The 27,111-nt window shown below is 42.0% G+C and overlaps 1 protein-coding gene across 10 annotated transcripts in view; it reads right to left on the bottom strand.

The window, feature by feature from the left end:
• Positions 1 to 27,111, bottom strand: part of XRRA1 (X-ray radiation resistance associated 1) — a 105,268-nt gene that overhangs the window by 16,552 nt on the left and 61,605 nt on the right. For 9 of the 10 annotated variants that reach the window (XM_082626948.1, XM_082626951.1, XM_082626943.1 and 6 more), the window contains 2 exons: positions 26,913 to 26,953; positions 23,461 to 23,586 (listed from right to left, as the gene is read on the bottom strand). The exons of the other annotated variant lie outside the window; for it this stretch is intronic. In XM_082626948.1, coding sequence (XP_082483074.1) covers positions 23,461 to 23,586; positions 26,913 to 26,953 — 167 coding nt within the window. The remainder of the gene's footprint in view (positions 1 to 23,460; positions 23,587 to 26,912; positions 26,954 to 27,111) is intronic. 10 annotated transcript variants of the gene reach the window in all.

The following is a 27,111-nucleotide window of genomic DNA, read 5'->3' as shown; positions in this document are numbered from 1 at the left end:
CACCCGTTCACACTCAGAATACCTCTGCCCCTCCTGTTCAAAATTCCACCATCACTGTTTCACATTTGAAAGGTAAGAATTTTTTTCCCTTCTCCACACTGAATAGGTAGCTTATACCAAATATTAAGGATGCTGGTGACAAAATAATAAGAACAAATACATTTAGCACTTGTCTCCCAAGGAGGCTGGAAATTTGGCAAGGCGTGGACTTTGACTTCAGGATACGTTTTGTCTGACACCTCAGTGCAACCTCTGCACACCCGGTCAGTCTGTCAACAGCACTGATAGTCTCTTTCACTAAAGCCTGTTCTGGGGAGGGATAGGGGACAGGAGGTCAGGGGGACACGCGCATCTAAGGGATAAGCAAAGCCAGTGGGGTAAGGGAGACCTCGTGGCTGTCTGGGGCCCCGACGCCACACTACCCCTATGAGGCCAGCCTCTGACGGGCAAAAAAAATACACAATCCTTGTTGAGAAGAGTGGCTGGAACATCTGGGGACAACCTTGGGCAGGGTGTCTATTAGCAATGAAATAGTATCAGAGGGGCCAGGAGCTGGGCAGTGGCCTTTCGGATGCCTAGACACACTGAAAGGTGTTGAGTCAGATTTGGGACCCACAGATAACACTAAGGGCTGGGAGTGGGATGGTATTTCAATCTGACTTCCGCTGGAGCCACACTGGGTAGCAGTGGGTGCCCACGGGGCAATTATCTATTCATTTTCTTTCATTTTGGTTCCTTCAGTCAAATATTTACTGAATGACTACATGTACCAAGCACTGGGTTGGGACTGAGCAAAAGAGATACAATTCCTATCCCCGAGGAACAGTACCTAGTGGGAAACAAGCACAGAAGAAACAGTAGTAACACAAAGGAGCATGAATTTACAACAGTGGTTACTGCCACAGAAGACAGGCGCATGAAGGACTAGGGCGATTTGACCTATAGTCACAGGTAAGAGAAGGCGTCCCTGAGATCTGAAGGACGGGCAGGAGGTAATCAGTGAATGCAGCGGGGGATGTAGTACGTGTCAAAGAAATCTCTGGATTAACCGAAGCCATTCCCTCTACTTCCTGGGCACACAGCTAGACTGTTTCTTCCTGCCTCCTAGGCAGCTAGATGTGGGCATATGACTCAGTTCTAGCCAATGCACCTGGGTGGAAGTGATTAATGCCGTTTCCAGGTACAGCCCATTCAAAACCTCCTGTAGGATCCTCTCTCTCTCTCACCACCCTCCCCTCCCTCAACCATCTATCCACCAGTTGCATAGGATCCAATAAAGTACTCTTAAGGTCCCATGGGATGACAGAACCATAGCCTGAAGGGACCTGGTTCTCTGAAGGATCATGTGGAAGGCCACCTACCAACCAGGAATATCCACAATAGATTTTGTAAAAGCAAGAAATAAACTTTTGTGTTCAGTCACTGACATTTTTAAGTTTGTCACAGCAGCTAGTATTAAACTTACTCTAATGCAGAGAGGAAATGTTCCGTACAAAGGGAAGAATGTGTGAAATGTCTCACAGCAAAGAGGAGGAATGCCTGTTGGAAGGATTTAAAGAAGGCTAGTGTGACTAAAAGCAGAGGGAAAGGGTGGCTGGTGCAGAATGAGGCTGGGGATGCAAGTATGGGCCAGACCAAAGATTAGAACCCATGAGATGAAGTTTTAGAAATATGAGGACCTAGGCTAGTGCTTCAGGAGGGGGATCCACATGGTAGAGTAGGAGGATGTGGAGCTCAGCTGACCCCACAAACACATCAAAACCACATCTACATGCAGAACAGTTCTCATGGAAAACTAACTGGAAACTGGCAGAAGAACTCCTAAACCACCAAGGCTGCAAGAAAGATTCCCACGTAATCAGGACAGAAGGAAAGCACTTGGTCAGGACCTGTGCCCCGGGGAGGGGACTAAGAGGAAAAGGGAGATCGCATGGGTGGGGAGTGAGCGGGTCGAGCCACAGACAGGGTGTCCCCGGAGGGGACAAGGGGTCCTGCAGGGAGGAGACAAGCCCCTTTGCTGTCTGGAGAAGTGCTGGGACAGACAGAAAGGCTGAAGAAGCCTAGACTCCACTTGGGAGGAGCGCACGGGTGCAGGCTCACCCCCAGACAGGGTGGACAGAGGTCTGGCTAGCAGCTGCCGCCGCACCACACCCCCCAGTGTGAGCCGAGAGAACCCCCCAGTGCCGCTCTTCCATGCCACAGCCTGGCACGGGATCTAGGGCAGTCAGGTCTTGGGAAAAGACTCCATCTAGGGATGCAGAGGTGGCTCGGGGGCCTGGGGTGTGGTCTAGGTGGGCGGTGGCAGCCACTGTCGCACTTACTCAAATAGCACTACAGAAGCAGCCGAACTTCCCACAGCTGCGCAGAACTTCAATTCCTGAACCAAAACACCGTGATCCCCAGTCCCAGCCTAGGGAAGGCTCCAGCCCTGCCCACTCTATGCCACAACCTTGCACTGGATCTGGGCCAACCATAACGGGGAAAGGATGTGACCTTGGGCTGCAGCTGAGTGGAGCTGCAGACGCCTACACAGGAGGAGCACCGGACCTCTATAAGGGCACAAGCCCCGCTTACTTCAGCACTCCCCTCCTTCAGGGCAAGGCCCCAGTGTGGGGAGAAGGGAAACACACACACTTGAAGGGAACGGAGCTCAAGCTGGACCCTCAGGGCTTCTGCTCCAGCAACTAGGCAGCAGGCCCCACCCCCGACAGAGTGACGGTGGCCACTGAGCAGAGAGGAAGCCCTGCCTCACACTGCTGGAGGCTCCAGCTAATCCAACACCAGCCACACCCTCATTTTAGAGGCCAGCACACCCTGAGGAAAGACGTGGCTGCCATCCACATCAGATCCAGCCGTCACCCCAAAGATACTGGGTACACCCAGTCTACATATGGATGCTCCCACATAAAAACATCCATTTGAGACCGAGGATTGGCCAAGATGGTAGAGTAGAAAGACCCTAAGCTCACCCCCTCTCACAGGCACACCAAAATCACAACTATTTACGGAACAACCATTGATGAGAAGGACCAAAAGCTAACAGAAAAGTTCTATGCCTAAGGATATAAAGAAGGAACCACAATGAGATGGGTAGGAGGGGTGGAGTTGCAATATAGTCAAGTTCCATACCCTTGGGTGGGCAACCCACGAACAGGAGAAAAATGACAATCGCAGAGGTTCTCCCAAAGAAGTGAGAGGTCCAAGCCCTACACTGAGCTCCCCAGACCAGGGGGTTCTGCACTGGGAAGATTAGCCTCCAGAGCATCTGGCTTTGAGGGCCAGCAGGGCTTACTTTAGAGAGTCCCAGAGGGCGGGGGGAGATAGAGACTCCAGTCGTAAAACACACGAATATCTCACACTCCGGGACCCAGGGCAGAAGCAGTAATTTGGTACGAGCCTGGATTAGACCCATCTGCTGATCTTGGAGTCTCCTGGAGAAGCAGGATGCAACTGGAGCTCACCCTGGGGACATACACAGTGGTGGCAGCCATCTGGGGAGCTCATTCTGCCACGTGGACACTGGTGCTGGCAAGCGCCATTTTAGAATCCTCCCTCTAGCTTACTAGTCCCAGGATGCCGTGATGCCCTGGTTCAACAGTCTGTAGACATCAGTACTGGGAGACCTCAGGCCAGGCAACTAACTGGGAAAGGACACAGCCCTACCCACAAGCAGACAGGCTGCCTTAAGAACCCCTGAGCCCACAGCCACACCTGGACATGGCCCTGCCCACCAGAGGGCCCAGGACCTGGCCCCATACACCAGGGTGCAGGCACTAGACCTGAGGCCCTGGGAACCAGCTCCACCCACCAGTGGACAGGCCCCAGCCCCATAATCCCTTGGACCCAGCCCCACCCTCCAAGGATACTGCTCTAGCCTCGGCCCATTTTTACCCGCCAGTGGGCAGAGAGCAGCCATAAGAAAACTGCAGCCCCCCAGTCTGCAGACATGGCCTGCCCAATAGCAAGTCAGACCCTGCCCTGGGACCTGCTGGACCGTGGCCCTGCCCACCAGAGAACCTGGTCTAGCGTCAGACCCAGCTTCGCCCACCAGCAGGCAGACACCAGCCAAAAGAAAACCACAGCCTTGTAGCCTGCGGAACCAGCACACCCACTAGTAGGCCATATCCTGCCCTGGGAATGGCTGGGCCCTAGCCCGCCCACTAGCAGGCCGACATGCACTTCAGGATACCCCAGACCCCACAGCCAACTGTGTTAGGAATCGGCCCACCCACCAGCAATCTGACACCACCTCTAGGACCTCTGCACCCTGCAACCAGACCCCAGGAAACATCTCTGCCCACTGGTAGTCCAGCACTAGCCCCAGAACCTTCCTTCACCCACCAGTGGACACACAATAGACTGAGGTCTCCTGGATCCTGATTCTGCCCACCAGTAAGCTGGACCCAGGGTGCCCCAGGGTTCCGCAGTCAGCCACCTCATGACTGGGTCCTACAAACCAGCGACAGGTAGCCTCCACACAAGGCAGGGTCTGGCAACCAACAGGACCAGGGGCCAATCAAGTCTAGCAGACCACCCACATGCTCAGACTGTGCACACAGTCAGCCTGTCACAAAAGATCCACACAGCATACATAGCTCTCATGATGAGAGGGTAGTGTACTGCTGGGACACACAGGACATCTACAAAAGGACACTTCTCCAAAGTCGGGAAACAGAACCAACCTGCCAAATCCATAAAAATAAAAACAGCAACTTAGGCAAAATGAGGTGAAAGAGGAACATGTTCCAGATGAAGGAACAAGCTAAAACCTCAGAAGAAAAACTAAGTGGAGATAGGCAATCTACCTGAGAAAGAGTTCAGGGTAATGATCATAAGGATGATCAAAGAACTTGGACAAAGAATGGATGCACAGAAAGAGAAGTTAGAAGTTTTTAAACACAGAATTAGAAAATATGAAGAATAAACAAAGATGAAGAATGCAATAACTGAAATGAAAACACTATGAGGAATCAATAGTAGACTGTATAACACAGAGGAAGAGATCAGTGAGCTGGAAGACAGAGTAGTGGAAATCACTGCCACTGAACAGAAAAAAAGACAAAGAAATGAAATGAGGACAGAGACCTCTGGGACCACATCAAGTGCACAAATATTTGCACTATAGGGGTCTCAGAAAGAGAAGAGAGAAAGGGGCTGAGAACATAACTGAAGACATAATAGCTGAGAACTTGCCTCAATGGGAAAGGAAACAGACATCCAAGTACAGGAAGCACAGAGAGTCCCATACAGGATTAACTCAAAAGAGGACTACATCAAGACACATTGGTCCGCAGACACCCCAAAACACACCACCAGACGTGGACCTGCCCACCAGAAAGACAAGATCCAGCCTCATCCACCAGAACACAGGCACTAGTCCCCTCCACCAGGAAGCCTACACAACCCACTAAACCAACCTTAGCCACTGGGGACAGACACCAAAAACAACGGGAACTACGAACCTGCAGCCTGCAAAAAGGAGACCCCAAACACAGTAAGATAAGCAAAATGAGAAGACAGAAAAACACACAGCAGGAGAAGGAGCAAGATAAAAACCCACCAGACCTAACAAATGAAGAGGTAATAGGCAGTCTACCTGAAAAAGAATTCAGAATAATGATGGTAAAGATGATCCAAGATTCTATTTCCCAGATCCAAAATCTTGGAAATAGAATAGACAAAATGCAAGAAACAGTTAACAAGGACCTAGAAGAACTAAAGATGAATCAAGCATCGATTAAAAACACAATAAATGAAATAAAAAATACTCTAGATGGGATCAATAGCAGAATAACTGAGGCAGAAGAACGGATAAGTGAGGTGGAAGATAAAATAGTGGAAATAACTGCTGCAGAGCAAAATAAAGAAAAAAGAATGAAAAGAACAGAGGACAGTCTCAGAGACCTCTGGGACAACATTAAATGCACCAACATTCGAATTATAGGGGTTCCAGAAGAAGAGAAAAAGAAAGGGACTGAGAAAATGTTTGAAGAGATTATAGTTGAAAACTTCCCTAATATGGGAAAGGAAATAGTTAATCAAGTCCAGGAGGCACAGAGAGTCCCATACAGAATAAATCCAAGGAGAAATACGCCAAGACACATATTAATCAAACTGTCAAAAATTAAACACAAAGAAATCATATTAAAAGCAGCAAGGCAAAAACAACAAATAACACACAAGGGAATCCCCATCAGGATAACAGCTGATCTCTCAGCAGAAACTCTACAAGCCAGAAGGAAGTGGCAGGACATAATTAAAGTGATGAAGGAGAAAAACCTGCAACCAAGATTACTCTACCCAGCAAGGATCTCATTCAGATTTGATGGAGAAATTAAAACGTTTACAGACGAGCAAAAGCTGAGAGAGTTCAGCACCACCAAACCAGCTTTACAACAAATGCTAAAGGAACTTCTCTAGGCAAGAAACACAACAGAAGGAAAAGACCTACAATAACGAACCCAAAACAATTAAGAAAATGGGAATAGGAACATGCATATCGATAATTACCTTAAATGTAAATGGACTAAATGCTCCCACCAAAAGACACAGATTGGCTGAATGGATACAAAAACAAGACCCATATATATGCTGTCTACAAGAGACCCACTTCAGACCTAGAGACACATACAGACTGAAAGTAAGGGGATGGAAAAAGATATTCCATGCAAATGGAAACCAAAAGAAAGCTGGAGTAGCAATTCTCATATCAGACAAAATAGACTTTAAAATAAAGACTACTAGAAGAGACAAAGAAGGACACTACATAATGATCAAGGGATCGATCCAAGAAGAAGATATAACAATTGTAAATATTTATGCACCCAACATAGGAGCACCTCAATACATAAGGCAAATACTAACAGCCATAAAAGGAGAAATCGACAGTAACACACTCATAGTAGGGGACTTTAACACCCCACTTTCACCAATGGATAGATCATCCAAAATGAAAATAAATAAGGAAACACAAGCTATAAATGATACATTAAACAAGATGGACTTAATTAATATTTATAGGACATTCCATCCAAAAACAACAGAATACACATTTTTCTCCAGTGCTCATGGAACATTCTCCAGGATAGATCATATCTTGGGTCACAAATCAAGCCTTGGTAAATTTAAGAAAATTGAAATTGTATCAAGTATCTTTTCTGACCACAATGCTATGATACTAGATATCAATTACAGGAAAAGAGCTGTAAAAAATACAAACACATGGAGGCTAAACAATACACTACTTAATAACAAAGTGATCACTGAAGAAATCAAAGGAGAAATTAAAAAATACCTAGAAACAAATGACAATGGAGACACGACGACCCAAAACCTATGGGATGCAGCAAAAGCAGTTCTAAGAGGGAAGTTTATAGCAATACAATCCCACCTTAAGAAACAGGAAACATCTCGAATAAACAACCTAACCTTGCACCTAAAGCAATTAGAGAAAGAAGAACAAAAACACCCCAAAGTTAGCAGAAGGAAAGAAATCATAAAAATCAGATCAGAAATAAATGAAAAAGAAATGAAGGAAATGATAGCAAAGATCAATAAAACTAAAAGCTGGTTCTTTGAGAAGATAAACAAAATTGATAAACCATTAGCCAGACTCATCAAGAAAAAAAGGGAGAAGACTCAAATCAATAGAATTAGAAATGAAAAAGGAGAAGTAACAACTGACACTGCAGAAATACAAAAGATCATGAGAGATTACTGCAAGCAACTCTATGCCAATAAAATGGACAACCTGGAAGAAATGGACAAATTCTTAGAAATGCACAACCTGCCAAGACTGAATCAGGAAGAAATAGAAAATATGAACAGACCAATCACAAGCACTGAAATTGAAACTGTGATAAAAAACCTTCCAACAAACAAAAGCCCAGGACCAGATGGCTTCACAGGTGAATTCTATCAAGCATTTAGAGAAGAGCTAACACCTATCCTTCTCAAACTCTTCCAAAATATAGCAGAGGGAGGAACACTCCCAAACTCATTCTACGAGGCCACCATCACCTTGATACCAAAACCAGACAAGGATGTCACAAAGAAAGAAAACTACAGGCCAATATCACTGATGAACATAGATGCAAAAATCCTCAACAAAATACTAGCAAACAGAATCCAACAGCACATTAAAAGGATCACACACCATGATCAAGTGGGGTTTATTCCAGGAATGCAAGGATTCTTCAATATACGCAAATCAATCAACGTGATACACCATATTAACAAATTGAAGGAGAAAAACCATATGATCATCTCAATAGATGCAGAGAAAGCTTTCGACAAAATTCAACACCCATTTATGATAAAAACCCTGCAGAAAGTAGGCATAGAGGGAACTTTCCTCAACATAATAAAGGCCATATATGACAAACCCACAGCCAGCATCGTCCTCAATGGTGAAAAACTGAAACCATTTCCACTAAGATCAGGAACAAGACAAGGTTGCCCACTCTCACCACTCTTATTCAACATAGTTTTGGAAGTTTTAGCCACAGCAATCAGAGAAGAAAAGGAAATAAAAGGAATCCAAATCGGAAAAGAAGAAGTAAAGCTGTCACTGTTTGCAGATGACATGATACTATACATAGAGAATCCTAAAGATGCTACCAGAAAACTACTAGAGCTAATCAATGAATTTGGTAAAGTTGCAGGATACAAAATTAATGCACAGAAATCTCTGGCATTCCTATATACTAATGATGAAAAATCTGAAAGTGAAATCAAGGAAACACTCCCATTTACCACTGCAACAAAAAGAATAAAATATCTAGGAATAAACCTACCTAAGGAGACAAAAGACCTGTATGCAGAAAATTATAAGACACTGATGAAAGAAATTAAAGATGATACAAATAGATGGAGAGATGTACCATGTTCTTGGATTGGAAGAATCAACATTGTGAAAATGACTCTACTACCCAAAGCAATCTACAGATTCAATGCAATCGCTATCAAACTACCCCTGGCATTTTTCACAGAACTAGAGCAAAAAAATTCGCAATTTGTATGGAAACACAAAAGACCCCAAATAGCCAAAGCAATCTTGAGAATGAAAAATGGAGCTGGAGGAATCAGGTTCCCTGACTTCAGACTATACTACAAAGCTACAGTAATCAAGACAGTATGGTACTGGCACAAAAACAGAAAGATAGATCAATGGAACAGGATAGAAAGCCCAGAGATAAACCCACGCACATATGGTCACCTTATCTTTGATAAAGGAGGCAGGAATGTACAGTGGAGAAAGGACAGTCTCTTCAATAAGTGGTGCTGGGAAAACTGGATAGGGACATGTAAATGTATGAGATTAGATCACTCCCTAACACCATACACAAAAATAAGCTCAAAATGGATTAAAGACCTAAATGTAAGGCCAGACACTATCAAACTCTTAGAGGAAAACATAGGCAGAACACTCTATGACATAAATCACAGCAAGATCCTTTTTGACCCACCTCCTAGAGAAACGGAAATAAAGACAAAAATAAACACATGGGACCTAATGAAACTTCAAAGCTTTTGCACAGCAAAGGAAACCATAAACAAGACCAAAAGACAACCCTCAGAATGGGAGAAAATATTTGCAAATGAAGCAACTGACAAAGGATTCATCTCCAAAATTTATAAGCAGCTCATGCAGCTCAATAACAAAAAAACAAACAACCCAATCCAAAAATGGGCAGAAGACCTAAATAGACATTTCTCCACAGAAGATATACAGACTGCCAACAAACACATGAAAGGATGCTCAACATCTTTACTCATTAGAGAAATGCAAATCAAAACTACAATGAGATATCATCTCACACCAGTCAGAATGGCCATCATCAAAAAATCTACAAACAATAAATGCTGGAGAGGGTGTGGAAAAAAGGGAACACTCTTGCACTGCTGGTGGGAATGTGAATTGGTACAGCCACTATGGAGAACGGTATGGAGGTTCCTTAAAAAACTACAAATAGAACTACCATATGACCCAGTAATCCCACTACTGGGCATATACCCTGAGAAAACCATAATTCAAAAAGAGACATGTACCAAAATGTTCATAGCAGCCCTATTTACAATAGCCCGGAGATGGAAACAACCTAAGTGTCCATCATCGGATGAATGGGTAAAGAAGATGTGGCACATATATACAATGGAATATTACTCAGCCATAAAAAGAAATGAAATTGAGCTATTTGTAATGAGGTGGATGGACCTAGAGTCTGTCATACAGAGTGAAGTAAGTCAGAAAGAGAAAGACAAATACTCTATGCTGACACATATATATGGAATTTAAGGAAAAAAAAGTCATGAAGAACATAGGGGTAAGACAGGAATACAGACACAGACCTACTAGAGAATGGACTTGAGGATATGGGGAGGGGGAAGGGTAAGCTGTGACAAAGTGAAAGAGCGGCATGGACATATATACACTACCAAACGTAAGGTAGATAGCTAGTGGGAAGCAGCCGCATAGCACAGGGAGATCAGCTCGGTACTTTGTGACCGCCTGGAGGGGTGGGATAGGGAGGGTGGGAGGGAGACGCAAAAGGGAGGGGATATGGGAACATATGTATATGTATAACTGATTAAATTTGTTATAAAGCAAAAAAAAAAAAAGACACATTGTAACTAAAATGACAACAATTAAAGATAAAAAGAGAATACAAGAAGCAGCAAGGAAACTCCCATAAAGCTATCAGCTGATTTTTCATCAGAAACTCTGCAGGCCAGAGTTCAGAGTAAAGATTGTAAACATGATCAAAGAACTTGGGAGGACAATGGATGCACAGAGGGAGAAGTTAGAATTTTTTTAAAAAGAGAGAAAATATAAAGAACAATCAAACAGAAGTGAAGAATACAATAACTGAAATGAAAAATACACTAGAAGGAATCAATAGTGGTACAGAAGAACATTTGACTAAAATTTGAAATTGAGATCAGCAACTTAATACAATCACACACACATACATACATACATATACATACATCTACATATATATATAGAGAGAGGGAGAGAGACTGCTATACAAAAATTTCATGGTAACCACAAACCAAAACCTATAATAGATATACACACAAAAAAGAAAAAGGAATTCAAACATAAAACTAAAGATGGTCATCAAATCACAGGAGAGCAAAAGAAGAAAGGGAGAAAAAGACCTATGAAAACAAAAACAAAACAATTAACAGAATGGCAGTAAGTACATATCGATAATTACCTTAAATGTAAATGGGCTAAATGCTCCAACCAAAAGACAACGAGTGGCTAAATGGTTAAAAAAACAAGACCTGTATATATGCTGCCTATAAGAGACTTATATTAGATCTAGAGACACATGCAAACTGAAAGTGAGGGGATGGAAAAAGGTATTCCATGCACATGGAAATCGAAAGCTGGAGTAGCAATACTCATATAGACAAAATAGACTTTAAAATAAAGACTGTTACAAGAGACAAAGAAGGACACTACATAATGATCAAGGGATCAATCCAAGAATATATAACAATTGTAAATATATATGCATGCAACATAGGAGCACACCAATGTATAAGGTAAATGCTAATAGCCATAAAAGGAGAAATCAATAGTAATACAATAATAGTGGGGGACTTTTAACACCCCACTTACATCAATAGACAGATCATCCAGATAGAAAATCAATAAGGAAACATAAGCCTTAAATAACACATTAGATCACATTGACTTACTTGATATTTATGGAACATTCCATCTGAAAGCAGCAGAATACACATTCTTCTCAAGTGCACATGGAACATTCTCCAAGACAGATCACATGCTGGGCCACAAAGCAAGCCATGGTAAATTTAAGAAAACTGAAATCTTATCAAGCATCTTTTCCGACCACAACGCTGAGATTAGAAATCAACTACAAGAAAAAAAAATGTAAAGAACACAAACACTTGGAGGATAAATAGTATGCTACTAAACAACCAATGGATCACTGAAGAAATCAAAGATGAAATTTAAAAAATACCTAGAGACAAATGAAAATGAAAACACGACAATCCAAAACCTATGGGACTCAGCAAAAGAAGTTATAAAAGGAAAGTTTATGGCAATACAATGTTACCTCAGGAAATAAGAAAAAATCTCAAACAACCCAAACTTACACCTAAAGCAACTAGAGAAAGAAGAACAAACAAAACCCAAAGTTAGTAGAAGGAAAGAAATCATAAAGATCAGAGCAGAAATAAATGAAATAGAAATGAAGAAAACAATAGAAAAGATCAATGAAACTAAAAGTTGGTTCTTTGAAAAGAAAAACAAAATTAATAAACCTGTAGCCAGACTCATCAAGGAAAGAAGGGAGAGGGCTCAGATTAATAAAATCAGAAATGAAAAAGAAGTTACAACTGACTCCACAGAAATACAAAGGATCATAAGAGACTACTACAGTCAACTACATGACAATAAAATGGACAACCTAGAAGAAATGGACAAATTCCTAGAAAGGTACAATCTTCCAAGAGTGAACCAGTAAGAAATAGAAAATATGAACAGAACAATTACCAGTACTGAAATTAAAATTGTGATTTTTAAAAGTCCAACAAACAAAAGTCCAGGACCAGATCGCTTCACAGGCAAATTCTATCAAACATTTAGAGAAGAGTTAACACCAATCCTTATGAAACTATTCCAAAAAATTGCAGAGGAAGGAACACTCCCAAACTCATTCTGTGAGTCCACCATCACCCTGATACCAAAACCACACAAAGATATGACAAAAAAAAAAATTACAGGCCAATATCACTGATGAACAGAGATGCAAAAATCCTCGACAAAATACTAGCAATCCAAATCCAACAATATATTAAAAGGGTCATACACCATGATCAAGTGGGATTTATCCCAGGGATGCAAGGATTCTTCAATATACGCAAATCAATCAGTGTGATACACCACATCAACAGATTGAAGAATAAAAACCATATGACCATCTCAATAGATGCAGAAAAAGCTTTTGACAAAGTTCAACACCCATTTATGATAAAAACTCTCCAGAAAGTGGGCATAGTGGGAATGTACCTCAACATAATAAAGGTCATATATGACAAACGCACAGCTAACATCATACTTGAAGGTGAAAAGCTGAAAGCATTTCTTCTAAGATCAGGAACAAGACAAGGATGTCCACTCTAGCCACTTTTATTCAACATACTTTTGGAAGTCCTAGCTATGACAGAGATGAAAAAGAAATAAAGGGAATCGAAATTGGTAAGGAAGAAGTAAAACTGTCACCATTTGCAGTTGATGCAATTGTACATATAGAAAATCCTAAAGACACCACCAGAAAACTACTAGCGCCCATCACTGAATTCAGTAAAGTTGCAGGATATAAAATCAATATACAGAAATCTGTTCCATTCCAACACATTAACAATGAACTATCATAAAGAGAAATTAAGGAAACAATCCCATTTACCATCACATCAAAAAAAATAAAATATCTAGGAATAAACCTACCTAAGGAGGCAAAAGAACTGTATTCAGAAAAGTATAAGACACTGATGAAAGAAAAAGAAGACGACAAACAGATGGAAAGATATACCGTGTTCCTGGATTGGAAGAATCAATATTGTTAAAATGACCATACTACCAAAGGCAATCTACAGATTCAATGCAATCCCTATCAAGATATCAATGGACACAGGGGGAAGGGGAAGCTGGGATGAAGTGAGAGAGTAGCATTGACATATATACACTACCAAATGTAAAATGGATGGCTGGGGGAAGCTGGCACAGGGAGATCAGCTTGATGCTTTCTGATGACCTAGAGGGGTGGGATAGGGAGGGTGGGAGGGAGACTCAAGAGAGAGGGGATATGGGGATATATGTATACATATAGCTGATTCACTGTGTTGTACAGCAGAAACTAACACAACATTGTAAAGCAATTAAACTCCAATAAGGATATTAAAATTCAAAAAAATATATGAATGGCATTTTTCAAAGAACCAGAACAAACTATATTAAAATTTGTATTAGAACACAAAAGAACCCAAATAGCCAAAACAATCTTGATAAAGAATAACAGATCTGGAGGAATCATGCTCCCTGACTTCAGACTATATTACAAAGCTACAGTAATCAAAACATTATGGTACTGGCATAAAAAGAGACATCAATGCAACGGTAGAGAGAGCCCAGAAAAAAACCATGCACTTATGATCAATTAATCTATGACAAAGGAGGCAAGAATATACAATAGAGAAATGATAATCTCTTCAAATAAGTGGTACTGGGAAAACTGGACAGCTAAATGTAAAAGAATGAAGTTAAAACATTCTCGAACACCATATACAAAAATAAAGTCAAAATGGATTAAAGACCTAAATGTTAAGACCGGATACTATAATACTTTTAAGAGGAAAACAAAGGCAGAACAGTCTTTGACATAAATCATAGCAATATTTTTTTGGATCTGTTTCCTAAACCAAAGGAAATAAATGCAAAAATAAACAAATGGAACCTAATTAAACCTAAAAGTTTTTGCACAGCAATAGAAGCTACTGAAAAAAGGAAAAGACAACCTCCTGAGTAGGAGAAAATGATATGACCAATAAGGGATTAATATCCAATATATATATAAATAGCTCATACAACTCAACATCAAAAAAACCAAACAACCTGATTAAAAAATGGGTAGAAGAACTGAAGACATTTTTCTAAAGAGCAAATGCAGATGGCCAACAGGCCCATGAAAAGATGCTGAACACTGCTAATCATTAGGGAAATGCAAATCAAAACCACAATGAGATATCACCTCACACCTCTCAGAATGGCTATCATCAAAAAGAACACAAGTATAACAATTGTTGGAGAGGATGTAGAGAAAAGACAACCCCTCATGCACTGTTGGTGGGAATGTAAACTGTACAGCCACTGTGGAAAACAGTATGGAGGTTTGTCAAGAAACTTAAAATAGAACTACCATTGACCAAGCAATTCTACTCCTGGGTAAAAATCTGAAAAAAACAAAAGCACTAATTTGAAAAGGTACATGCATCCCAGTGTTCATAGCAGCATTGTTTACAACTGGCAAGATATGGAAGCAACCTAAGTGACCATCAACAGATGAATGGATAAAGAAGACGTGGTACACACACACACACACACACACACACACACACACACACACTGGACTAATACTCAGCCATAAAAAGAATGAAATCTTGCCATTTGCAGCAACACAGATGGACTTGGAGAGTATTTTAAGTGAAGTAAGTCAGAGAAAGACAAATGCTGTATGATATCACTTAGTTGTGGAATCTAAAAAATATAGGAAACTAGTGAATATAATAAGAAAGAAGCAGACTTACAGATATAGAAAACAAACTAGTGGTGACCAATGGGGAAAGGGAAGGGGAAAGGGGCAATATAGGTGTAGAGAAGAAAGATGTACAAACTATTAGGTATAAAATAAGTTACAAGGATGTATTGTACAACACGGAATATAAACATTACTTTATAGTAATTATAAATGGAGTACAACCTTTAAAAATGATGAATCACTGTATTGTACACCTGTAACTTATATAATATTGTACAGCAACTATATTTCAATTAAAAAAATTTTTTAATTGCATCCAAAAAATACCTAGGAATAAACTTATCCAAGGAAGTGAAAGCCTGTATTTGGAAAACTGTAAAACATCGATGAAGGAAATTAAAGATGATTCAATGAAATGGAAAGATATCCCATGCTGGAGGATAGGAAGGTTTTAATATTGTTAAAATGGCCATACTACCCAAAGCAATCTACAGATTTAATGCAATCGCTATCAAAATACCCATTACTTTTTTCAGAGAACTAGAAGAAATAATACTAAAATGTATATGGAATCACAAAAGACCCAGAATTGTCAAAGCAGTCCAGAGGAAAAAGAACAAAGTTGGAGGTATAACCCTCCCAGACTTCAGACTATAGTATAAAGCTATAGTAATCAAAAACGGCATGGTGTTGACACAAAAACAGACACATACATCAATGGAACAGAATAAAAAGCTGAGAAATAAAGCCACACACCTACAGTCAATTAATCTACGACAAAGGAGGCAAGAATATAAATGGAAAAAAGACAGTCTCCTCAGTAAGTGGTGCTTGGAAAACTGGACAGCTACATGTAAAAATATATATATATATTAGAACATTCTCTTGGGAACTCCCTGGCAGTCCAGTGTTTGGGACTCCATGCTTTCACTGCCGAGAGCCCAGGTTCAATCCGTGGTCAGGGAACTAAGATCCTGCAAGCTGCGCAGTGCAGCCAAAAAAAGAACATTCTCTTACACCATATACAAAAATAAACTCAAAATGGTTTAATCACCTAAATGTAAGACCTGAAATCATAAAAGTCCTAGAAGAGAACATAGACAGAACACTCTTTGACATAAATTATAGCAATATTTTCTTGCATCACTTTCCTAAGGCAAAAGAAATAAGAGCAAAAATAAACAGATGGGACCTAATTAAACTTAAAAGCTTCTGCATAGCAAAGGAAACCACTGACAAAACAAAAAGGCAATCTGTGGAATGGGGGAAAATATTTGCAAATGATGCAACTAACAAGGGGTTAATATCTAAAGCATACAAACAGCTCATACAACTCATTATCAAAAAAACCCAAATAATCCAATTGAAAACTGGGCAGAAGATTTGAATAGACTTTTTCCAAAGACATACAGATGGCCAACAGTCACATGAAATATGCTCAACATCGCTAATAGAGTAATGCAAATCAAAACCACAATGAGATATCACCTTACATCTGTCAGAATGGCTATCATCAAAAAGTCTACCATGGGACTTCCCCGGTGGCGCAGTGGTTAAGAATCTGCCTGCCAATGCAGGGGACACGGGATCGAGCCCTGGTCTGGGAAGACCCCACATGCTGCGGAGCAACTAAGCCCGTGCACCACAACTACTAAGCCTGCGCTCTAGAGCCAGTGAGCCAGAACTACTGAAGCCCGCATGCCTAGAGCCCATGCTCTGCATCAAGAGAAACCACCACTATGAGAAGCCCGTGCACCACAATGAACAGTAGTGCCTGCTCACTGGAACTAGAGAAAGCCTGCGGGCAGCAATGAAGACCCAACACAGCAATCAATCAATCAATCAATCAATCAATCAATTACAAATATTAAAAAAAAGTCTACCAATAACAAACGTTGGAGAAGATGTGGAGAAAAGGGAACCCTTGTATACTATTGGTGGGAATGTAAACTGGCGGTATTACTCAACTATAAAGAAAACGAAATAATGCCATTTGCAGCAACATGGATAGACGTAGAAAATATTACGTTTAGTGAAATAAGTTAGACAGAGAAAGACAAACGCTGTATGATATCACTTATATTGAAATCTAAAAAATAATATAAATGAATGTATATACAAAACAGAAACAGACTCACAGATACAGAAAACAAACTTGTGGTTACCAAAGGAGAGAGTGAAGCAGGGAAGGACAAATTAGGGGTATGGGATTAAGAAATATAAACTATTATATATAAAATAGATAAACAACAAGGATATACTGTATAGCACAGGGAATTATACTCAGTCTTGTAACTATAATGGAATATAATCTGCAAAAATATTGAATCACTATGCTATAGACCTGAAACTAACACAATATTGTAAATCAACTATAATTCCATAAAAAAAAGAAATATGGAGACTTAAATTTGACAAGACTTGGATTAGATATGGGTGGGGAGGAAGGATGTACAGGAGAGAGAAGTATCAAAGATGACAACCAGGTTTTGGCTCAAGCACCTGAATGGAGTCAATAGCTCAAGTAACTCAGCTATTGACTACGATATGGAATCATGGAAGAACATCCATTTTTGAATTGATAAGATCATTAATTCACTTTGGATATGTGTTTTTGGAGGTGCCTTTTAGACCTCCAAGTAGAAATTCAAGTAGACAGTAGATACACTGGTCTCGTGTATAAAGGAGTTATAAGTTTGTGAGGCATTGGTCATGGGCAATGGGTATGTGAAGCCAGCCTTGGGAGAAAACACAGAGTAAGAGGAGAAAAGGGACTCAAAGTCGGCCTTGAAGGACTTTGACATTTGATCATCTAGACCAGAGGTCAGCAAACCTTTTCTGTCAAAGGCAAGATAATAAATGTTTTAGGCTTTGCAGGCCATACGGTCTCTGTTGCAACTACTCAACTTTGCTGTTGTAGCATAAAAGCAGCCATAGACAATTCATAAGTAAGTGCGGTGACTCTTCCAACAAAACTTTATTTATGGACTCTGAAATTTGAATTTCACATAATTTTCATGGGTCATGAAGTATTATTCTTCTTTTGATTTTTTTAAACATTTAAAAATGTAAGAATCACTCTTAGCCAAAGAATATACAAAAACCAGGGTCAGCAGATATAGCCTGTTGGCCAAAATCTGGGTCCCTATCTGTTTAATAAGGTTTCATTAGAACACTGCCATGCTCATTCACTTATGTATTGCCCTTTGTGCTACAAGGGCAGAGTTGACTAGTTGTGACAGAGTAATATATTTACTATCTGTCTCTTTTACAGAATAAGTTTTGCTGACTTCTTATCTAGGCTGCAGAAAAAGAGGGAGGGAAGATGAATCTACGAAGAAACCTAATATGTGTTGATAAATGTCTATATAATGATGGTTAAACAGGGTGCAGAGTCGCTTTTGTGCAAATCAAGTAGTCAAGAAGCAGTCACCACAAAATGGGGGATGGAGAATTTAATTTTGTCAGGATGCAAAATTACATCCATCCAAATCAGGTAGCTAAAAAGTTGAAGAAAGTTACAATTAAAACTGGTGGAGGGACTTCCCTCATGGCGAAGTGGTTAAGAATCTGCCTGCCAGTGCAGGGGACACAGGTTCGAGCCCTGGTCTGAGAAGATCCCACATGCCGCGGAGCAACTAAGCCTGTGCACCACAACTACTGAGCCTGCGCTCTAGAGCCCGTGAGCCACAACTACTGAGCCCGTGTGCCACAACTACTGAAACCCACACGCCTAGAGCCCATGCTCCACAACAAGAAGCCACTGCAATGAGAAGCCCGTGCACCGCAACGAAAAGTAGCCCCCACTCACCGCAACTATCGCACGCAGCAAGGAAGACCCAACGCAGCCAAAAATATAAATAAATAAATTTATATATATATTAAAAAACTGGTGGAAAGTTGAAAGATACCCAGGGCACGTGTGTCATATTTTCTGTGAAATTAAGTCCCAGCTGAAAGATACAGGCTTAGGATTCTGGCTGATTATTGTAAGCAGAATTTGACCATCAGGTTAGCCTGTTCCTTATAAGGTGAGTTTAATGCCCCTGGAAATAAATACAGATTCCAATGACACCTTGCAATTTCTGCCCAATTTTTCATTGGGTTAGGGTGAATATAACTTAATAGTCAAACTTATGAAGTAAGTAGATATTAGTTAAAGGTGGAGTGAAAGTGATTATTTTACTTTTGGCCCCCAAAATTACTAGATTTCTAAGTGAATATTCTAGATGTATGTAAGTTCTGTTTGAAGGCATAGCTGGTTTAAAAATTTTTAACTTTAATAAATTGAATATTAATTTCAACACAGGTTGCCTGAGTACTCCTTGACATGATCAGAACATCAGTCACTCATCTCACAAACATACTGAGCACCTAACATGTATCAGGTGCTATTTGAAAAGATGGTGAAATAGTTGTAAGCAAAACAAAGTCACAGCTCTCAAAAGAACCTACATTCTGGCAGTAGACAACAGATCACAGACAAAAAGGTATATGTAAGGGGGTAACTCTCATAAAGAAAAATGTTTAAAAACTCAAGTGAAATGTAGAAAAAAGGAGACTGCTGCTCACCTCCTAACAACAATAGAAAAACTGAATAACCTACACCTACACAACTTTTCTTGAGTCCAACAGAGAGCTAAGGTCTCAGGGCAATCAAGTGGCCTGAAATATAAGGAAAGTTGGGCACCTCCAAGGAGGGATGGGACACGGACCCTGGCTCACCTGTGGCAGAACGTGGGAGGAAAAGATGATGAGTATTTAAGTATTTAAGAAGAAGTCAGCTAAAATTTTTAACGAATTGCTAAAGGCCAAGTGTGGGCTACAGTAGGAGAATAGAACTCCTGAGAGCTGCAGACACAAGGGGAATTCACGCCCACTTGTAGGCAAAAGACTGGACACAGTGAGGGAGACTGGAGAAAGCCTTCCTTGGGGTATAGGCCTGGAAGAGGAGAGCAGCTGCCGTTGTAGGAAGGCAGGAAGCCCTGCCAACCCTGCTCCCTAGTGAACAAAAGCCTTAAGTTGCTGAGGAAGGTCAGCAAACCCTGTTGGGCCCCGGGCCCTGCATCTGGGGAGGGAAAAAATTAAAACCTGCTACTCCTGGAGTAGGGGAGGGATTCAACCTGGCCCATTACATTAGAAGTCGCCTACTGCTGGGACACGGGTAGGACCACTGAGAAGAGTCCATCCTTGAGACACAGGAACCCAGGGCCTACTTAAGACAGGGGTTGGGCCCTCCCACTGGCACCCTACCACCAGACTAGCAAGCACTAAGTAACAAGCAAAAGCAGTCACTGCTGGGGGAGGAACAAGTGTGTGGAGATAAACCCCCTGAGGTGTAGGAACACAGAAAAGGCTGCAAGATGAGCATAGAGTAGGAATGCTGAGAAAATGCTCCAGCATCCCAGCAAGAACCAACTATATGCTGTCTCAGTGAGATACACTTTAAATACAAAGCTATAAATAGGTTGAGAGTAAAAGGAAAGAACGATACACCACGCAAACAGTAAGCCTAAGAGAGCTGTGCACCTATACTAAAATCAGACAAAACAGACATTAAAACAAGGAGCATTATTAGAGGCAAAGGAAGACAAGTCACAATAACAAAAGGATAAACACATCAAATAGATATAAAAATTCTAAATGAATAGGTACCCGAGGGTAGAGCTTCAAAATACACGCAGCAAAAACTGACAGAACTAAAGGGAGAAATAAACAAATGCACAATCATGGCTGGAGATTTTAGCATACTGCTCTCAATAATTAATAGGACACATAAAACAATAGCACATAAAAGATCTGAGTGACACCACCAACCACCTTAACTTAGTTGATATTTATAGAACACTATCCCCCAAAACTGCAGAATATACATTTTTTTTCTAAGTGCACACAGAGCGTTCACCAAGCTAGAATATAGGGTGGACCATAAAATAAGTTTAAATAACTTTCAGAAGAATGAAATCTTACAGATTATGTTATCTGACCACAACAGAATTAAATTAGAACTCAACAAATGTTAAGTTATCTAGAAGATCCCCATATATTTGGAAATAAAACAACTCACTTCTAAACAACCCAAGGGTCAAAGAAGAAATCATAAAAAAATGAAAATATTTTGATTGAATGAACATCAAGACCATTCACAGGATGCAGCTCCAACAGTGCTTCAAGACGCTATTTATAGCTGCACATGCGTTTATACTGAAAAGAAGAAAGGTCTAAATCAATGAATAATATCATACTATGCATGGACCTAGAAAAAGAAGAGCCAGTTAAGCTCATTGAGAGCAAGACAGAAATAAAGTTATGAGCAGAAATCAATGAAATGGAAAACAGACTGTAGAGAAATCCAAAGAAACCAGCACTTAGCTTAGTGGGTTTTTTAAGTCAATAAAAGGGATAACTTCTAACTATTTTGGATCAATAAAAGACACAAATTACCAGTTTCAAGAATGAAACGAGGACCCATAATACATCTATGATCCACTGATTTTCAACAAGGGTGAGCAGACCACTCAATGGGGAAGGAACAGTCTTTTCAATAAATGGTGTTGAAGGACTTGCCTGGTGGTGCAGTGGTTAAGAATCTGCCTGCCAATGTAAGGGACACGGGTTCGAGCCCTGGTCCGGGAAGATCCCACGTGCTAAGCCCGTGCGCCACAACTACTGAGCCTGCGCTCTAGAGCCCGCCAGCCACAACTACTGAAGCCCGTGTGCCTAGAGCCCATGCTCCACAACAAGAAAAGCCACTGCAATGAGAAGCCCGTGCGCCACAACTACTGAGCCTGCGCTCTAGAGCCCGCCAGCCACAACTACTGAAGCCCGTGTGCCTAGAGCCCATGCTCCACAACAAGAAAAGCCACTGCAATGAGAAGCCCGCGCGCCACAACAAAGAGTAGCCCCCGCTCGCTGCCACTAGAGAAACCCCGCGCACAGCAATGAAGATCCAATGCAGCCAAATATAAATAAATAAATTTATTTTAATAAATAAATAAATGGTGTTGAGAAAACTGCATATCCACATACAAAAGAATGAAGCCAGACCCCTATCTCGCACCATATATAAAGATTAACTCAAAATGGATCAAAGACCTAAATGTTACAGCTAAAATTATAACTCTTAGAAGAAAACACCCAGGAAGTTTGGCTGTATTAACCACTTGCCTCAGAAGGAATGTAAGCAGAGTACCTTAAAAGTTGCCTGCATTTCACACCTGAGTAGGGCTCAATTATTGGGGTTTACTGGAAGTTTTATAGGACATGGCTGTTGGAAAAATATGTTAACATAAAACATGTTAAGGGGGGGCTTCCCTGGTGGCACAGTGGTTAAGAATCCGCCAGCCAACGCAGGGGACATGGGTTTGAGCCCTGGTCCGGGAAGATTCCACATGCCATGGAGCAGCTAAGCCCACGAGTCACAACTACTGAGCCCATGCGTCACAACTACTGAAGCCCGTGCACCTAGAGCCCATGCTCCTCAACAAGAAAAGCCACCGCAATGAGAAGCCCACGCACCGCAACGAAGAGTAGCCCCCGCTTGCCGCAACTTAAAAGAAAGCCCGTGTGCAGCAATGACGACCCAACACAGCCATAAATTAATTAACTAATTAATTAAAAAACAAAAACAAACACATGTTAAATCTGTCCTATGGACTTTACATCTGCTGTTCCCATAGGCTAGAACATTTCTCACTTCACTCTACCCTCAGTCTTCACCTCAATAAACTCACTGATTCCCATCTCAGCTTAAACACCACTCTGCAGAGAACCTTCCCTGATCCCAAATATTAGGTGAGACCCCCTGCCCTGTCACATACTTCATAGCACTGTGAATGTCTTCATAACACTAAGCAGTCTTATATTGTGATTATTTGTCCAGTATCAGTCTTCAGATTCAGAGGCTGAATCTTTCTTTGCACAGCTGTGTCCCCAGTGCCTGGCACAGAGCCTGGCACGCTAAGTGTTAAATCAATATCTGTGACTGAATGAATGGACTCCTGCCTTGGCCTGCAGGCCCTCTGCTTCCCCCAACCCTGAGAATTCCTGAGCCTGCATACCGTTGATGAAGGGAATGGGAGGGTTGGCTTTCAGGCCAGAGCAGCTCACACCCCACCCTCCCGTCTGTGCCCCTGAGGGAAGAGGTAGAGAAGCAGAGAGTCACCTTGTTGTAGGCCAGGCTAAGGTACCTCAGCTCTGGGAAGGGCAGGGCCAGCGTCTGGTTCCTCGCCTTCAGTGACTTCACGGAAAGAGTCTCGAATATGGGAGGAAGTGCACATACCTTGGTTGTCTTAGAAGGAAAAGAAAGTCAAAGTCAAAGTGCCCTGGTGATAAGAAGTGGGCCAACAGACCCTTCCTAGGGAGTGTGGTGGAAAGAATGACCATTCTAGAGAGGCTGGGTCAAAAGAGACATCCAGGGTCATAAGGGGGGATGTCATCAAGGGCCCAGAGTTCTGGCTCCAAGTTTCCTATGTCACATGGTGAGCTAGTTCTCTGGTACCCAAAGTTCCAGTTTCAAGTTCTCTGAAGCCAAAGTACAATACAGCAGTGTACCACTGCTGAGGCTCTTGGCTCTCACCTCCCACTTTCTGCCCTATAGCGGCTTATCCTGAACTTGCCCCTCTATCCAGCTGGGTTAAAATTTCTCCAGAAGGTGAAAGGGCAGAGCTTGCATTGTTAAGGGGACTTTTCCTAGTGAGGAGACAGAGCAGGAGTGACCTGAGCCTTGAACACCTGCTCTGATGGGCCAGTCCACATCCTACAGTGGAGGCTCTTCGTTCCGAGATAAAACAACAGCTAAGTCCTGGATGGTTTCAGGCAGGCTGTGGGGCCTGGGTGTGGCCAGTGCATCTGGCTCACTTGCAGCATCATGGTCTCTCAGCACAACTCAGCCTGCCTTAGGGTCAACATGTTTGGTCAAGTAGAAAATGGAAGTCGCTGGATTAACCATGCCAAACTCAGTTTACTCACTGATTCCTTGAGTTAGATGGAGCCAAAGGAAATCACAGGGTAGACGCTGGGCTAATGACTGGGTTCAGATGAACTAGATTCATCTAAGCTCCATTAATTGCTGTGTAATCTTGAGCAAGTCACTTAAATTTCCTTTGCTCATTCAATGACCATTTGTGGAGCACCTACTTTTTTTTTAATAGCAATTCCTTTTATTTATTTATTTATTTATTTATTTATTTATTTATTTATTTTTAAGTTTTTGGCCACACCCCACAGAATGTGGGATCTTAGCTCCCCAAACAGGGATCGAACCCACGCCTCCTGTGCTGGAAGGCAGAGTCTTAACAACTGGACCGCTGGAGAAGTCCCTGGAGCACCTACTATTGGCCAAGTATTTTTGTCCCCTCCTGGGGTCCAACTTGTACAGCCACAAGTGAGACAGATTAAGTCACAGGTGACAGTAAAACAAAAACCAGTGACGGTGCTTGGGAACTCTCCTCTCAAGGAAATCCAAATGCAACCTCCAAGAGGCTGAGTGGAATGTGGTGGCAGTCTGGTAAGGTATCTCCTCAACTGTGCAATTCCCTACCTGGAGCGAGGCTGTGTGAGCCAAAGGGGGCAAGTCAGACTGGAGCACAGAGAAGAAAAAGCCAGACAGGCTTGGGGATTATCTAGCCCTGTCCAGGGGGCTGGAATGTCCTGATCTGAGGGCATGACTGGCTCCACTGGGGACAGAAAGGGCCCTGTCTTAGAGGGGGCTGTATCTGACATTGATAGGCCACTAAAAGTTTCAACCATTCAACTCACTCTCTACATTCTCAGATGCCACACAGTTGGGATCTGAGCACTAAGCAACCTAATTCTGTGGCCACAAGCCCCTCTATCCCTTATGCATGCCCTCATGTGACCCTGCTGCTCCTCCCATTCAGACGTGGAGTCTGTATCTCTAATCCCTTGAAACTAGACCTGCTGCTGTATAATAAAGAATTTGTCTGGTCTTTGTCTTGGGTTCTTGGCACTGACCTTCTAAAACCCTGAGTGACAGGAGTATCTTTGTTATGCATGACCCTTGGATCATAGCTGAGTTCATGCTAATGAGGTGACTTAGGATGGCAGCTGGCCATACTATAAAGACAACCATGTGATCAGAGGATTGGAATCTGAGCCAGCCTGACCTCTGGGGAAGGGAGAGGGGCTAGAAACTAAGTTCAATCATGTGGCCAATGGTTCAATCAATCGTGGCTATGTAATGAAACTCCAATGAAAGCGCTAGACACTGAGGCTCAAGTGAGCTTCCTGGTTGGTGAACACATCAGATGTGCTGGGAGGGTGACACACTCTCATTCCACAGTAAGAGGGCAAAGCGGCTCTGTGTTTCGAACCCTCCCAGCCCTCATTATGTGTCTTTTTATTTGGCTCGTTCTGATTTGTATCCCTTATAGTCAAACTGCGATTGTAAGTATAGTGCTCTCCTGAGTTCTATGAGTCGTTCTAGCAAATTTTTGAACCCGAGGGGGTCACTGGAACTTTAGAATTTATTGCCAGTAGGTCAAGTAGCCTGGGGACCCTCAAACTTACAGCTAGTGTCTGAAGTGAGGGCAGTCTTACTGGGGACTGTGCCCTTAACTTGTGTGATGCATGCTAATTCCAGGTGACTAGCATCAGAATTGTACTGCAGGAATATACTGGCCTTATGACTTGCTTTGCCCAACAGAAAATGCCATTGTTTGAATTTCAGAGCCTTGCTCTCTTGGAACCCTGATGCCACCATGCTGTAAAGAAGTCCAGGATGAAAAGACAACAAAAGATGCCAAGCCGTGCCAGCTGTCCATGAGTCCAGCTCCCAGCTAACCAGCCAGCTTCAGGCATGTGCCTTGGCTAAACACCAATAGAACCACCTAACCAACCCAAATAATTGTGAGAAATAATAAATTGCTATTGTTTGAAATCAACAATTGTGTTGGTTTGTTAAGTGGCAATAATATAGCAATTGATATAATTTCTCACCCAGTTGTATGTGTGGGGAGGAGGTATACTGAGTTGTGTCCCAAGGATGCAGGTTGGCTAACTGTATAGTGGTACTTCTTACTATAAATGAATGAATGAATAAATGAATAAATTAATTAATTTTCAGTTACCGTGTCAGTCTTCGTGAGCTTGCTTAGTGAGCATCTACCCTGAGAGAAAAGACAATTTTCTGTGCTGACAAAAATCAAGTGTCTAGGCCTGTGACACTAAGGATTAGACCCCGGATGGTGGTGTGTTTGGCCAGGTTCACTCTAGCTTTGGGGGTTTTTTTTGTTTTGTTTTTTTTCACTCTAGCTTTGGGGCAGGGTCTCTTGTTAGGGAGTTTTGGGCTTCATCCTGGTGGCAGCCTCACTTCAATGGCAGCTTGATCACGTGAGGCAGCAACCATTACTACTGAACAGCATCTGAGAACAATGGAAGCTAGTCTGTGGGTAGTGTGAGGTCTGGGACCTGTCTGTTGAGTATGCTGCTGCATCTCCATAGGCCAGCATAGTGCCTGGAAAATGGTCGGTTCAGTGAATGGGCCTCCTCAGTGTTATATATGTAAATGCCTCTCATTGCTCCATTAACCTATTTTTGTTTATTAAAATTAATGTTCTGACTCAAGGATGCAAATATAAAGTAGGCAGTTCCTACCTCTGAGGTTGAAAATCCAGGATAAGATGAGAACACAACTTCTGAAATAAAAGAGAAACGGAATGAAGGTTGGTGAGAGCGCTAACTGACCCCCAGAGAGGCCAGGGTCTGGGTCTACCACCCACTGTATGCAGCAGGACACCTCCTAGAGGGAGTACTCATTGGTCCTGAGCTTCAGTGCTAACTGGGAAGAGGAACA

Source organism: Mesoplodon mirus, assembly GCF_964341445.2.
Source record: "Mesoplodon mirus genome assembly, chromosome: 7".
Taxonomy (NCBI): Eukaryota; Metazoa; Chordata; class Mammalia; order Artiodactyla; family Ziphiidae; genus Mesoplodon; species Mesoplodon mirus.
The sequence above is the reverse complement of the archived record's forward strand: the minus strand, read 5'-3'. Positions and strand labels throughout refer to the sequence as shown.